The following is a 13,720-nucleotide window of genomic DNA, read 5'->3' as shown; positions in this document are numbered from 1 at the left end:
TGAATAGCTACCAATGAAGATGAAATAAAGCAATTGTTAGGAAGGAACTCCACATGCTGCATCTCTTAAATGTCTTCTAAGGTGTTAGACAGTTTTGAAAACCATATCACATTGTTAATTGTTGCAGTTTCCCAAAATCTCTGGATATTTTTCAGATGAGTTACCATCTAGCAATATGTCTGTGATCTTGTATTTGCAACATTGATTCTTTAAATTTAAGACTACATTTATCCGTATTAGAATTTGACTTCTTTGATTCATTCCATTATTTCAAACTGTCACAAACTTTGGAAAGATTTATTATCATTTAGTGTGCTACATATCCCTCCTAGTTTTAATGCCCTGTGCAGATCTGATAAACTGCTTTTTGTTCTTTAAGATACTGATAAAAATGATAGCATTGACCAGGGACATCTTCTTGGAGCATTCTCCAGGAAACCTTTTTCAAAAGTTAATATTGAATTATTAATGACTTCTATCTATTTAATCAGTTCTGAATCTTCCTAATTATTATGTTATCTCAACTGTTTCTTTCTCTCTCTCTTTTTAACAAGAACAGCATGGTAGACTTTGTCAAATGCTTTGCTGAAATGTAAATATATATATATATATATATATATATATATATATATATATATATATATATATATATATATATATATATATATATATATATATATATATATATATATATATAAATATGTATATATAGTATATTATTTTTGCTCGGGTGCAAAAATAAATATTATGATGATGGTGGTGTGATGATAAAATATTTCCTTAGTATATCATGCTTTCATGTTTGTAAAGCATTTTACAAATATCTCATTTTATCCTCATCACAGCTCTGAGAAGTTGGCATTCAGTCACTGAGGCAATTCTAGTATATTAACACAATATGAAAAAAAGTGTTTGAAATTACTAAAAATTAGGAAAATGCAAATTCAAACTACTTTGAGGTATTACCTTCCATCCCTCAGCCTGGCAGAGAGTTCAGAGGGAAAATGACAATTGTTAAATGCACTATGGCAAGAATGGAATCTGAATATGCTCTTGGTTTGGTTGTAAAGGGTTAAATACTGGAAAGTAATTTAGAGCTTTACCCAGAAAAGTCATTAAACTTTGTATCTCTTTGATCCTGCCATACCATTAGGAGGCCTGTACCCCAAAAAGACAAAGTAAAACAATATTAACAAAAAAAATTATGTAGCAAAAGAATTAGAAAATAAACTGCTGTCTATCAGTTGGGAAATGGCTCAACAAATTATGGTATACGAAATTAGTAGAATATTTTCACTCTGTGGTCTCCTTCAGTAGAATGTGAACTCCTTTAGAGCAGGAACTATTTTTGTATTTCAATCAGAACCAAGCACAGTGCTTGGCAATATAGTAAATACTTAATAAATATTTGGTGACTGGATAACCATATGCAAACAAGCTAAATATGGGATAAAGAAAAAAAAATATTAAAGGAGGGAAAGTACTTGGATTAAGAAAGATTAGAAAAGACTTCCTGTAAAAATGGAATTTGAAGGAAGCAAGGAAATCAGCAGACAAGAGTTGAAATGGGAGAGCATTCCAGGTATCTGTCCCGACAGTTCAGAGTAGATAGATATACTGTCCATGTTAATGGAACAGCCAGGTGTCCAGTGTCACTAAATTAAATGATTATGTCAAGGAGTAAGGTCTAAGAAAACTAAAAAAATAGGAAGGGGCTAGGTTATGAATGGCTTTAAATACCAAAAAGAGCATTTTGTATTTGATACTGGAAGTGATAGGGAGTCAGTGGAGTTTGAGTAAGGAAACTGACATGATCAGACCTGTGCTTTAGGAAAATCACTTTATTGCTGAATGGGTGATAAATTGAAGCCAGGAGAGACTTGTAGAATACAGATCCAACAGCAAGTTATTACAGTCGTCCAAGTGGTGATAGTTAAGGAGGAGAAAAGGGAGTGTACACAAGAATTATTCCTAAGGTGAAGTCAGTGGGCCATGACAACTAATTATTATTTTATGGGGTTATTATGGTTATGGGGAATTAGAGTGAAGATTCAAGATAGAACCTGGAGGACTGGAAGTATGGTAATGTCCAGAATAAAGTAGTTTGAAAGGTAGATAGGATAATTGGGGAAAAGATAATGGATTACATTTTAGACACTGAATTTAAAAGCTCTACAAAGCATCCAGTTGGAGATGTGAGATTAGAAGATAGCAGAGTGCAAGATAGTTGTTTTGAGAATTGTTAGCATAGAGATGATAATTAAATCTATAGGAGCTGATGAGATCTCCAAGTGAAGTAATATAAAAGGAGCAGAGAAGATAGGACAGAGCCCTGCAGGACAGGTATGGTTAGTAGGCCTGATTTGGATAAAAATCCAGCACACTAAAAAGGATGGTAAGATACTTGGGGAAGAAATAGAAGAAAATACTGTCTCAGAAAGTTAGAAAAGATGATGTTTAAGACTACAGCAAGGACAACAAGAATGAAATTTGAGGAGAGCTTATTGTATTTGGCAATTAAGAGATCCTTGGCAAAACTTGGTCTTGATTGAATGATGACTTTGCATTTCATATTGTAGAAAATGAGAGAAATAGAAGCTGCATTTATTTTAGATAGCCTTCTCAAGGAGTTTAACCACAGAAGGTGGAAGACATGGAATAATTACAGAGATAAAAGAGTCAAATAAGGGGCTTTTTTTTTTTTGTGGATGGGCAGTTGGGAAGCACACTAGACAAAGAGAGATTGAAAAGAATTAGGAAAGTGGAGATGGGGGACAATCTGCTAGAGGCAATAAGAATGTAATAGGATAAGAAGGAAAGTAATGAATATTTTTCTTTAAAAACTACTTTTTTTAAATCAAATTGCTCTGAAAACAATTTGGTGACCAACATAATATAGATAATTAATAGATGTGTGTGTATGTATTACCAATAAATGTTCAAAATATGTGAAAAGTTTTCAAAAAAATATTGAGTTATATGAAATTATATCAAACAATACTCCAATCATTAATATCAGAGATACAAATTTTAAAAAATAAAACACCCTAAAGGTGAAACCTTACACCCCATTAATGGGCAAGCCTAACAAAGATGAGAATCACCAGTATTTGAAGGTTTGGAAAAATTAAGCACACTAATGCATTGTTTATGGAACTGTGAATCAGTAAAATCATTTTGGAAAGGAAGTGGATGTTTATAGCCTTTGACCCAGAGACAGTACTGGGCTTATTATCTCAAGGAGACCATTGATAACTTATGGCAGTACTTTTTTGTGACAGAAAAGAACTGGAAACAAAGTAGATTGCCTCCAGTGAGGAAAATGGCTTAACAGATTGTGAAACATGAATGTTGTAGAATATAATTTCGTGGTAAGAAATTATGTTCTCTGTAGAGTAGCTTGGAAAGATCTACATGAACTGACAAAATGAAGTAAACCAAACCAAGAAAACAATATGTACTATAACAATGGGATTATAACAATGTAAACAGAACAGCCCAAAAAACCAGTAAAAAGTAAGTGTTATAAAATTACAAGGAAAAAAAAAAAAAAAAAAAAAAACAACCACCACCAAAGAATCATCAGAAGACATTCCCATTTCACCTCTTCCTTTGCAGAGGTAGGGGGTCTACAAGGGTAATCAGACTTCTGAAAATGTATTGATCAGTTCTGTTGATTTTTGTTTCCTGCCATCTTAAAAGTGCTATTTGGTATGTGAGATGATTCTCTGAGAGAGTTTGTAAAGGGGAAATAATTTGGGAAAATTGTGGTGAGAAAAAATTATCAATAGAAATTTATTTTCAAAATTATTTTATAGGCATTTTTGCTTCTTTCTACTGCCCCTTCAGTAAAACAATCAATTCACAAAATACACTTAGACCTGCAAAAACAAGGTCCCAAATTGTCCATGTCCAAATATATATATTTCATTCTGTATTTATGTTTGTTTCTTCTGTGAAAGGGTGTAGGTGATGATTCTTCTAGTATTAATCAGAGTTCTTAAGTATTTGAAAGTTTTTATTATAATGGCATGTATGTAAATTTTTGTTTGTTTTTTGTTTTGTTATTCTCACTTTACTAGTAAATGTCAAATCAGAGGTCTTTCCAGTTTCCTCTGAAAGCATTCATTTTTAGTATTTCTTATGGCACAGTTACAGTCCTTTAAATTTATATACCATAATTTGCTTAGCCATTCTCCAATAACTTCATAATCCCTTAATTTCCAGTTGGGTTTATTGAAAAAAAAAACAGGTGCTAAAAATATTTTTGTACATATGAATCTCCTTCTTCTTTCCTTAATTTCATTGGAGTATATACCCAGTAATAATATAGCTAAGTCAAAGTGTTTATATGTTTTAGTAACTCTTTGCTTAGTTCAAAATTATTTTCCTCAATATCTAGACTTGCTTTCTCAAATCTCTTGAAATTTCTTTCATAATTTACATATAATTCATTTTTACTTTGTATATATTATTTTCTAACAGTAGAATGTAAAAAATTTTAAAACAGGCAGTTTTACTTTTTTTTGTGTCTCAGGTCCCTAGCATACTTTTTTGCAAGTAGTAGGCACTAAATTCTTTTCAATAAATTAAATTAAGCTAATTTTAATTACTGCAGGTAAACTATAAAATCATTGCATCTCTTTTCTTGAATTCCTCATGAGGTCTACCATTCTAGAAAGGCTTTTAATAGTAACCCAGCAATAGTGTGTATCTGTCATTTGAAGAGCAACCTAGCTAATTTCAGTGACTAATTATTAGGTTGGCCTGCCAGGTGATAAATTGTTTTGGTTGTCAATGCAGAGAATCATCTCTCAAGTTATAGAATTGTGATATTTATCATTGAAGAGAATACCTTTCACCAACCAAATCACAGATTCTTCAACTTCAGAATATGACCTTTTATTGTTTAGCTTAATTTCATTTATATTTTTTAGTGTTGAATTTAAATGTTAAATCTAGGGGGATACATTAATAAGTTCCAGAGTAAAGAATTTAATTACTTTGCTAAATGTGTTTAACCAAGTAGAAAAATCATTGATCTACTAAACACAGTTGCGAGAAAAGGGAAAGAGAAAATATTGTTAAATATATATGTAATCCTTTGCTTTATTAGAATTTTCATTGAAAGTTTCTTTATCTTTTTATATAAATTTTACTATAATTGATTAAATGTTTCCTTGTCGATTTTAATATTACTCAACTAACAAGGTTAGTTACTACTTTGTAAATGTTATATTTTATTCTGTTTTTACAGCTTCTGAGTGAATTTTGGATGAAGCCATCAAATTAATTATTTGCCATCATGAGCAGAAGCAAGCGTGACAGTAATTTCTATAGTGTAGAGATTGGAGATTCGACATTTACTGTACTGAAACGGTATCAGAATTTAAAACCTATAGGCTCAGGGGCCCAGGGAATAGTGTGGTAAGTTTTGCTTTTAAAAATAAGTAAAGATCAATATCACCACATCTGTATTTCCTCATATCTTGGTAAATTTTAAATTTCCTCAGGAGAACCCATCCAAAGCTGCTAATGGGTAAGCTATTACTATCTAGGAATGGATCATATACTGTGATTTTTTTTTAATGTTATGAATGAAAAATTATCATAAACAGGAGATCATTGTAATTACCACTTTTTGTAAAAGAATATTTTTCCTTCAAGGAATTCAAGATGATTTATAGCTTCTGAAATTCCATCTTTAAACATGAAGAATGATAATATTCTTAGACCCATTTGGTATAAGTTACACTTAACCAGGTGAATATTGCAGAAAGAACAATGAGCAAATTCTTGAATTCTGTTTATACTTAAATTAGCACAGCTTTTTAAATAAAAATTCTACCTAATCATCAATTTAGCACCATAGATTCAAACTCAGCTGTGTATATATATATATAAAGGAGTTAGCCTTTTTACTTGTAGATGCAACAATTAATACTCATTGTAAGCCAAATAAAATATCAAATTGTTTGACTAGTCTTAATTATACAGATGTCAAGTAACAAGTAGATCTAATGAATGGATTTTTTGGGAGGGAAGGAAAGGTTAAGCTGCTTTAATAGAGTTCTGGAGAAATGGCAGCCCAAATTAGAATTGTTGTAGGGGAAGTGTAAACGATAGGAAGGATGTGAGGTTCTGTGTTTTGAAACTGTGATATGGTAGTTGATTGATTATATGGTATGAGGGAGAAGAAAATATCAGATATTATGTGCTTGAGTGACTTAGTAGATTAGTCCTATTAGTAGATATAGAGGTGAATATTTGGTAGGGAAAGTTATGTTTAGTCTTAGACCTGTTCACTTTGATGTGATAGGACAATCAAGTGAAAGTATCCCTCTAGACAGTTGGAAATTTGTTTCTAAAACGCTCTGGAGTGTTTAATTGCAGAATGGGCTCCAGCAGGGCCTTTGTTAATTCTTTCATGAGGAGCTAATTGCAGGAGGTTAGATGTTTCAAGGACTGGGGAGCCAGCAGAGGCTTGTTAGTCCCAACCTATGGTTGAAGGGTTACTTCTCTTGAAAGGAGACAACCCTTTTCTTATAAATATCTGTCACAGGTAAGCCCCACAGACCAATTGTTCTCTGATACTGCTTTGTTCTGTCTGCTTTTATGATAATAAAGCCCCTTCCTTTGAGAAACAAGACTGGTTTCTTAGTCATTCTTACCTATTGAACTTGCAGTCCCATTGCAATTGGAATTTGGGAGATTTGTTATCTCTATAGAGGTGATGTTTTAAAAGATTATTAAGGGAGAAGAACAAAGAGAAAAGAGTCCAAGATGGAAACTTAAGAAACACATTTAAAGAGTGAGAATGTGACAAGACTTTTAAGGGACAAAGGTAGTAGTCACAGAGAGGGAAGAGGAAAGCAATGGAATTTGTGCATGGTTCACCGGCCCTGAAGTCAGGAGGACCCGAGTTCAAATCTAGCCTCAGAATTTAACACTTATTATCTGTGTGACCCTGGGCAAGTCACTTAATCCCAATTGCCTTATCAAGGGGGGAAAAAATTAGTGTCATGGAAGCCAAAAGGTGCCAAAATATCAAGAAAAAGATAGTCCCATAGCATTTAATACTTTTATAGCAAGGCAAATGAGAACAAGGGCATTTAAAAGCACATTGGATATAGTGATAACAATGTTAATAGTGATTTTTGAGAGAGCTATTTCATTGAAATTGTGAGTTCCAACCAAATTGCAAGGAGTTGAGAAAGTAGGCAGTAAAGATACTCATTCTAGAAATTTGGCACTAAAAAAAGAGAAAAAGAAGAAATAGCCACCTGAACTCGTTCTGTTCATTTAAAAGTCAGTATGGATATTGAAAATGCCTAAGAAAGAAGGTAGGATTGGTGAGGTAAAAGCTAGAAGAAACTGGAAGAAATGAGATTGGGTATAACTTGGTGGGTTATTTTTTAGCAAGAAGCTATTCCCTTTACTCCTTTTTTACTGGCAAAATAAATGCAAGAGGATCGGTAAGTCATTGAAAGGAGCAAAGGAGAGTCATTCTTGTTGTATACCCCTAAACTCATCACACAGAAAAAGAAGTGGATTATACAGGCAAATATCTCTTAATATGATAGTATGCCAAGTTATATGATGGTTAAGTCAGTAAATGAAAAATAATAATCCCAAATGTATTTTCAGCTTTCATAGTGGTTTTTTCTGTCTAATTAAGTTTTAGTTGACAACCAGCTTTTAATATTAGACTGCCTTTACTCACTTTGAATTTGTGGTACCAGAATCAATTTATTAAAATAATATTGATTAACTGAATCAAAACTTATTTGACAAGATAAAGCTGCTATAATTATAGAATATTCCATTCCACCAAAGAGAAATTAATTTTAGTTGATTCTTATCCATCTTCCACTTCACCAAAGACCAGTTTAAAGCTAAAAGAAACAAACCCTATTTTTACAGAGTAGCAAATATACTTAGAGAGACTGAGTAATTTGTCTGAAGCCACACAAGTTACAAGTAGGAGACTTCTCCCACAGAGGGCTTCCAGTATCCAGTTCAGGGTTCTTTGTATAATTCATAACCAAGCAAGACTTCGGTATTAGGTTTCACTTTAATCTCAAACTAAAATAGGGGAAAGGGAAGGAATAAGTATATTATTGCTCTATGTCAGGTACTTTGCTAAAATCTTTATAAATTTCTCATTTGATCCTCACTACAGCCCTTTATAGGTAGATGCTATTGTTATGTCCATTTTAGAGTTGAGGAAACTGAGGCAAATGGAAGGCAACTGACTTTCCTGGAGTCACACAGCTAATAAGTATCTCCGGTCCAGTACTCTATTCCTGAAACACATTGCTGCTGATAGGAAAATGTCTAGCATGGAAAGTGTCTAGCAGAGGCTAGGTATTATAATGATTATTATCCTCATTTTATAGATAAGAAAACTGAAGCATAAAGTAGTCAATTTTATTCAGGATTACAGAACTAGTAAATGACAAAGCAATAACTCAAACCCAAGTCTTTTGCCTCCAAATTCATACCTATGTTTTATTAAAGCTTCTCGGCTTATAGTCAAAAAAGATTTGCTCCTAAAATACACATGTATAACTTCATTAATGAAAAGATCTTAGACTTTGACATTTGAAAATTAACTTCCAAGCTATATTGTTCTGTAAAATGAAATAGACAGTATGTGTTATGAGAGTCACAGGAGGCATAGACTTTAATATCTTTGTCTAAGATATCTTACACAAGTCAGTTAATCCATTTATACTTAAATTTTTAGCATTTCCAAAACTGAAAGAATATTTCTTGTGGGGTGCACCCAAATGGTATCAGTACTTCTCAGTATTTAGTAATGCAAGGAAAATTCTTCTATTTACTTGGCAGAAAGTTTTAGTTAAAAATAATTGGTAGAAGATGTTTAGTTTAAGGCTCAGCTATAAGAGTATTTTGTTTTGTTTTGGGAGGATTGACAGAAGAACAATACATCTACATAACACATGCTAAGAAAATTATAAGCTTGCTATTTCTTTAGCTAGAAAACTTGATATGTATTCATGTGTGTGGACTCATAAGGTTTTTTTTTTCCTAAAATTTGCTTGTGTTTTATTTTTAATTACAGTGCAGCTTATGATGCCATTCTTGAAAGAAATGTTGCAATTAAGAAGCTAAGCCGACCATTTCAAAATCAGACTCATGCCAAGCGTGCTTATAGAGAGCTTGTTCTTATGAAATGTGTTAATCACAAAAATGTAAGTGAGAGGTTCAGTTTTTAAATAAAGATCAAAATCATAATGAAGTTCGTGATATGTGATGATGTTTCTGGTTTTTAAATCTATAATTTATAGTGTTAAACCTCCTTAGTTAATTTTTACAAAGTAACTTTTGAGAACTCATTTATATAGCCAGTTTTCCAATAAAATTGCATTTTAAATAGATACATATTTATTGAGTATCTACCATGAAAAGTTATCACTTCTTCCATAATTTTTCTAGGCTCCTTATTATCTGTACCCTCCAACAAAGTCAATTCAAGTCAATAATCATTAAAACAAAACAAAACAAACCTACATTGTTCTAAGGACCATGTCAAGTGCTGAAGAATCCCTCCCTCCTAAAAAATAAAAAGCAATTTATTTAAAATTATTCTTGCCCTTAAGTTTCTCATCATCCATTCTCATCTGATTATCCCTCCCCTATTTCTTAATAAAAACTTTCTGAAGTATTGGCATTTTATGAAAAGGCTTATTCCAAGTAGTGTAGGATAGGAATTAAGTAGATTTGATATACATCAATTTGGTTAAAGCAGTGATTCATTAAGAGGTTACACGGGGAAGGTAAGTTATACAGGAGTATGATGTGGAGAGCCTTGAATATAAGGTAAAGGACTTAGGATCTCATCTTGTAGAGAGTGAGGAGACCCTCAATGATTTTGAGCAATCTAATAACATAATGAAAGTAATGTTTTATGAAAATTAATCTGGTTTTGATTGCAAAATGAATTGGAGTAAGGAAAGAGATTTGATTTTTTAAATTAGGCAGTTAACTAATAACTCTTACCTCATATTTGAACCCAGGTCTTTTGACTGCAAATTCTGCCTTTTTTATATCATTCTGTAAAATAGTATTGGAATCAGATTGTACCTGATTTGTTTTTATTGTTATTGTTCAATTCAGCAAACATTTCTTGAGCACTCTTGCTATGTGCCAAAGCCCTAAGTTGAATACTAAAGCAAATTCAAAGATAAAAAGCAAAGCCCTGCCTCAAGGAGCTCCAAAATTTTAGGAAGAGAAGATATATGTAGACACTTTTAAAAATAATAATATAAATGAGAAGATTTTACCTGGACTTATTGGCACAGAGAACAAGTGTTAGGACACATTTAGCCTAAAAGTGTTATAGTTTCAATTTGTTTTTATTTCTACTGTTTATCGTCTCAGTAAATGTATATGTTTCTTATCTCTAGCTTTAATTCTTTGTAATATATAATACTAAAAAGTAGTAATTATAGCCAAATGTTTTAGGTTTTTTTTTGTTTGTTTGTTTGTTTTTTAAATAGATCAAGTTAGTAGTTTAAAAAATTAAATCCAGTCAGCAAAAATATTTTTATTTTGTGGCTATTATGTTCCTGATAGTTTTAATTTGGCTTCTTTTAATAGATGATCAATAAATTCTTTTCAATTCTGCTTTGCCTTCAGCTTCTGCACAGAAGTTTTCTTTTAAGATTTCTTGAAATCTTGATGTCTAGATTTTATTTTGGCCATGGCGTTCAGGTTGCTCAAAGATTCTTAAATTTTCTCTTATGTGTTTTCCAAATTATTGTTTTTCCTGTGAGAAACTTTTTCTTTTTTTTTTCCTTTTTTCTACTTTCCAGGCTTTGTTTTAATATTACTGTTTTATTAACTTATTATCTTCTGTTTTGTACATTCTTTATTTTCAGATAGTTCCCCCCAACACACACATAAAATATTCTACCTTTTGTTCTAGCCTGTTGAATTTTCTTTCTAAATCTTTCATAGCTCATTTCTTTTCCCATTTCCCATAGCACTCTCATTTGTTTTTTGTTGTTGATTTTTTTTTTGGTTTGTTTGTTTGTTTGTTTTTTAATTTTTTAAAATTATTTCAAACTCTTTACTTAAAGACTTGCTTTATCTCTTCTGGGAATTGTGCCCAAGTTATGTTTTACTTGAAGATATAATTGTAGATATTTTAGAATCATTTCCTTCTGGGTTTGTCTCTTGACTGCTCTCTTTTGTTAACTCTGGGATTCTTTTTTGTTAGCTCAGTCTTCCAATCTGCTTTCTGATTTCAAACCTAGGCTCTATAAAACTTCTGGGGAAAATATCTGAGTTGAGCTTTGTTCTCTTGGGCTCTGCCTGCTACTTTCTTGGAGGTATAAAATATTGTGCTATTTAGTGATTTCCTCAAGCTGCAGATCTGCAAGCTTTCAGTCTCCCAAGAGTGTTCTGATAGAAGGCAGAATATGATCTTTGCCCTTTTGGTCTGCACTCTTCCAGATTTTCTTTCTTTGGTGCATAAAACTGTTGGATGTTCCTGTTTGAGAGTTACAGTAGACTTATCAGTCACTATCATATCAGTTAGCTAGAAAGCTCCACTGATTCACTTTGCTCTGAGATTCCTACCTTGGTTTTACTCCTGGAGGTCTTAAACAGAGCTGGAAGCTAAAACTAAGGATCCACTTTGTTCCTGCAGGCTGAACTTATCAAACTGCTTCTTTCTTCTGAATTTGCTTCTAACTCGGTACAGTTGTAGCCCTTCCTTATCTTTACAAGCTATCCTGAGGAATGGGTCCTCTTCTTAGTCTATCCTGGATTTAAGACCTAAAAATGTGTAGTGAATGTAAGAGCACTTGTTCCTGAAAACCTTCATGAGATTGGAGTCCCCACTTATAGTCTTGGACCTCTTCTTGCCCTGATATGTGGCCATGGTCCTTTTTTAGTGTTTGTGCATTGAAATGCTGCTGTACGTTATACCTCTAAACTCCCTTATCAAATTGTGTCTTTTGAAATCCTGACCAGGAGGACTCTCATCTAATATACTTTCTAGATCTTTTAATGGAAGAGTTACATTGCAGAATCTTGGCTGCAGGATATTTCCTTTTGCTCAGTAGTCATCTTAGTTCATCCCCCTATGTAAAACACTTTACAAATTTTAAAGGATTTTAGAGATGCTAGCTATGAATATTTTTTGTTCTCCTTAACAATATTTTTCTAAACTCTTCCTCTCTTCTTCCCTTCTTTCCACTAACACAGCTATCATCTCTCTCCTGGACTCGAGCAATAACCTCAAATGGGTTCCTCCCCAATTCTCCACACAGTTGCCAAAGCAAAATTTTTTTTCTTAAGTTAGGGCTAACCATGTCATTCTCTTGGAATTCTCTCCCTGCCCCAGTAAACTTTAGAGGCTCCTTATCACTTCTAGAATAAAATGTAAATTCCTGTTTGCAATTTCAAGTTCTTCATAAGCTGACTTCTTCCTGCCTTTCAAGTCATTGCTCCTTCATACAACTTATAGTTCAGCCATAATGGATTACTTTTTTCTCTTCATGCTTCATTAGTAGGGCCCTCTTAAACAAAACTACCTTGTGTTTTTATATAATCATCTGAATGTACAAATTGTCTTCCCTGTGAATATGATGATAGGTACTATTTCACCTTTGTCTTTGTTATCCTTAGTACTTAGAATTGTGTCTGGCTTAATAAATGCTTATTAATTGATTAATTTTAGGATGATGGGAATGATGAAAGCATTGATGCAAGACAAACATGAAGAACAAGTTAAAAGCACAAGAAAGGAAGAATGAGGTTAATTCAGTGCTCCAGCTAATAAAATCAGAGGGAAAGAAACAGGTAGATACAAGTTAACAAGTACATAGAGACAGTCCACACAAGATTTCCAGATTCCAAATAAACAGTTTCTTGGTAAGGGTACATATCTGTAAAGCTTTGCCCTCTTAAATGTATAAATATACTAGCTTTGTTTACATCTCTTAGTTTAAGGAATAGCAGGGGGCACTTCCTATCGTTGTCAATAATTGGCTATTTCACAACTTACAGTTAATTTAAATTAATTTTAATCGATTAAAGTTTAATATATTTTAAATTAACTTAAAGCTAATTAATAAAGTTTATAAGAAATTTCATACTTTTAGTCATTTCTAAAAAGAAGTTGCATACATTACCCTATGATGAATATTCTGTAAATATTGTCATCTGGCCCCTGAAAATTTTTCTAAAAATATTCCAGAAAATTCTGTATCTACTTTTTTTTTGATAGAGAGCTGAAAATATATCCCTTAGAAAATCAGGTAGGTTTCCCCCCCCCCCCCAATTGGCATTTTATTAATTTTTTTTCTAAATTAATGTTTTATTGATGCCTTTTGTTTTTACATTAAAATTATTTCAAGATATATTGTCCTGTTTGTCCATTCAGAAAAATGTCATAATTAAAACGAGTTGGCACCATGGCCACGTCTGGCAGCATATGCAGTATTCTGTATTCGTAGTACCCCCCACTTCTCAAAGAAAAGGTGCTTTCTCTTTTCTCTTCTCTTCCTTGAGGCCAGGTGGGATCCTCAGAGATCTTTGTCTATTATTTTCCTGGTCCTGCTTACTTCACTCAGCGTCTTCCTATGTTTTTCTGAATTTTTTATACTTGTTTGTTACAGTGCAGTCATTTGTTCTTAAAGCCTCCAAGTCATAAAAAGACTACTGTGCATTCCATCATTTGAAA

The 13,720-nt window shown here is 32.6% G+C and overlaps 1 protein-coding gene across 9 annotated transcripts in view; it reads left to right on the top strand.

Annotated features, from left to right (window-relative positions):
- MAPK8 (mitogen-activated protein kinase 8) overlaps window positions 1–13,720 on the top strand; it is a 100,389-nt gene that overhangs the window by 62,437 nt on the left and 24,232 nt on the right. For all 9 annotated transcript variants that reach the window (XM_074296135.1, XM_074296138.1, XM_074296131.1 and 6 more), the window contains 2 exons: window positions 5,258–5,427; window positions 9,089–9,218. In XM_074296135.1, the coding sequence (XP_074152236.1) occupies window positions 5,306–5,427; window positions 9,089–9,218 (252 nt within the window). In that variant the 5' untranslated portion in view covers window positions 5,258–5,305. The remainder of the gene's footprint in view (window positions 1–5,257; window positions 5,428–9,088; window positions 9,219–13,720) is intronic.

The sequence above is a fragment of the Sminthopsis crassicaudata genome, chromosome 2 (genome assembly GCF_048593235.1).
Source record: "Sminthopsis crassicaudata isolate SCR6 chromosome 2, ASM4859323v1, whole genome shotgun sequence".
NCBI lineage: Eukaryota > Metazoa > Chordata > Mammalia > Dasyuromorphia > Dasyuridae > Sminthopsis > Sminthopsis crassicaudata.
This window is presented reverse-complemented; position numbering and strand designations above follow the sequence as displayed.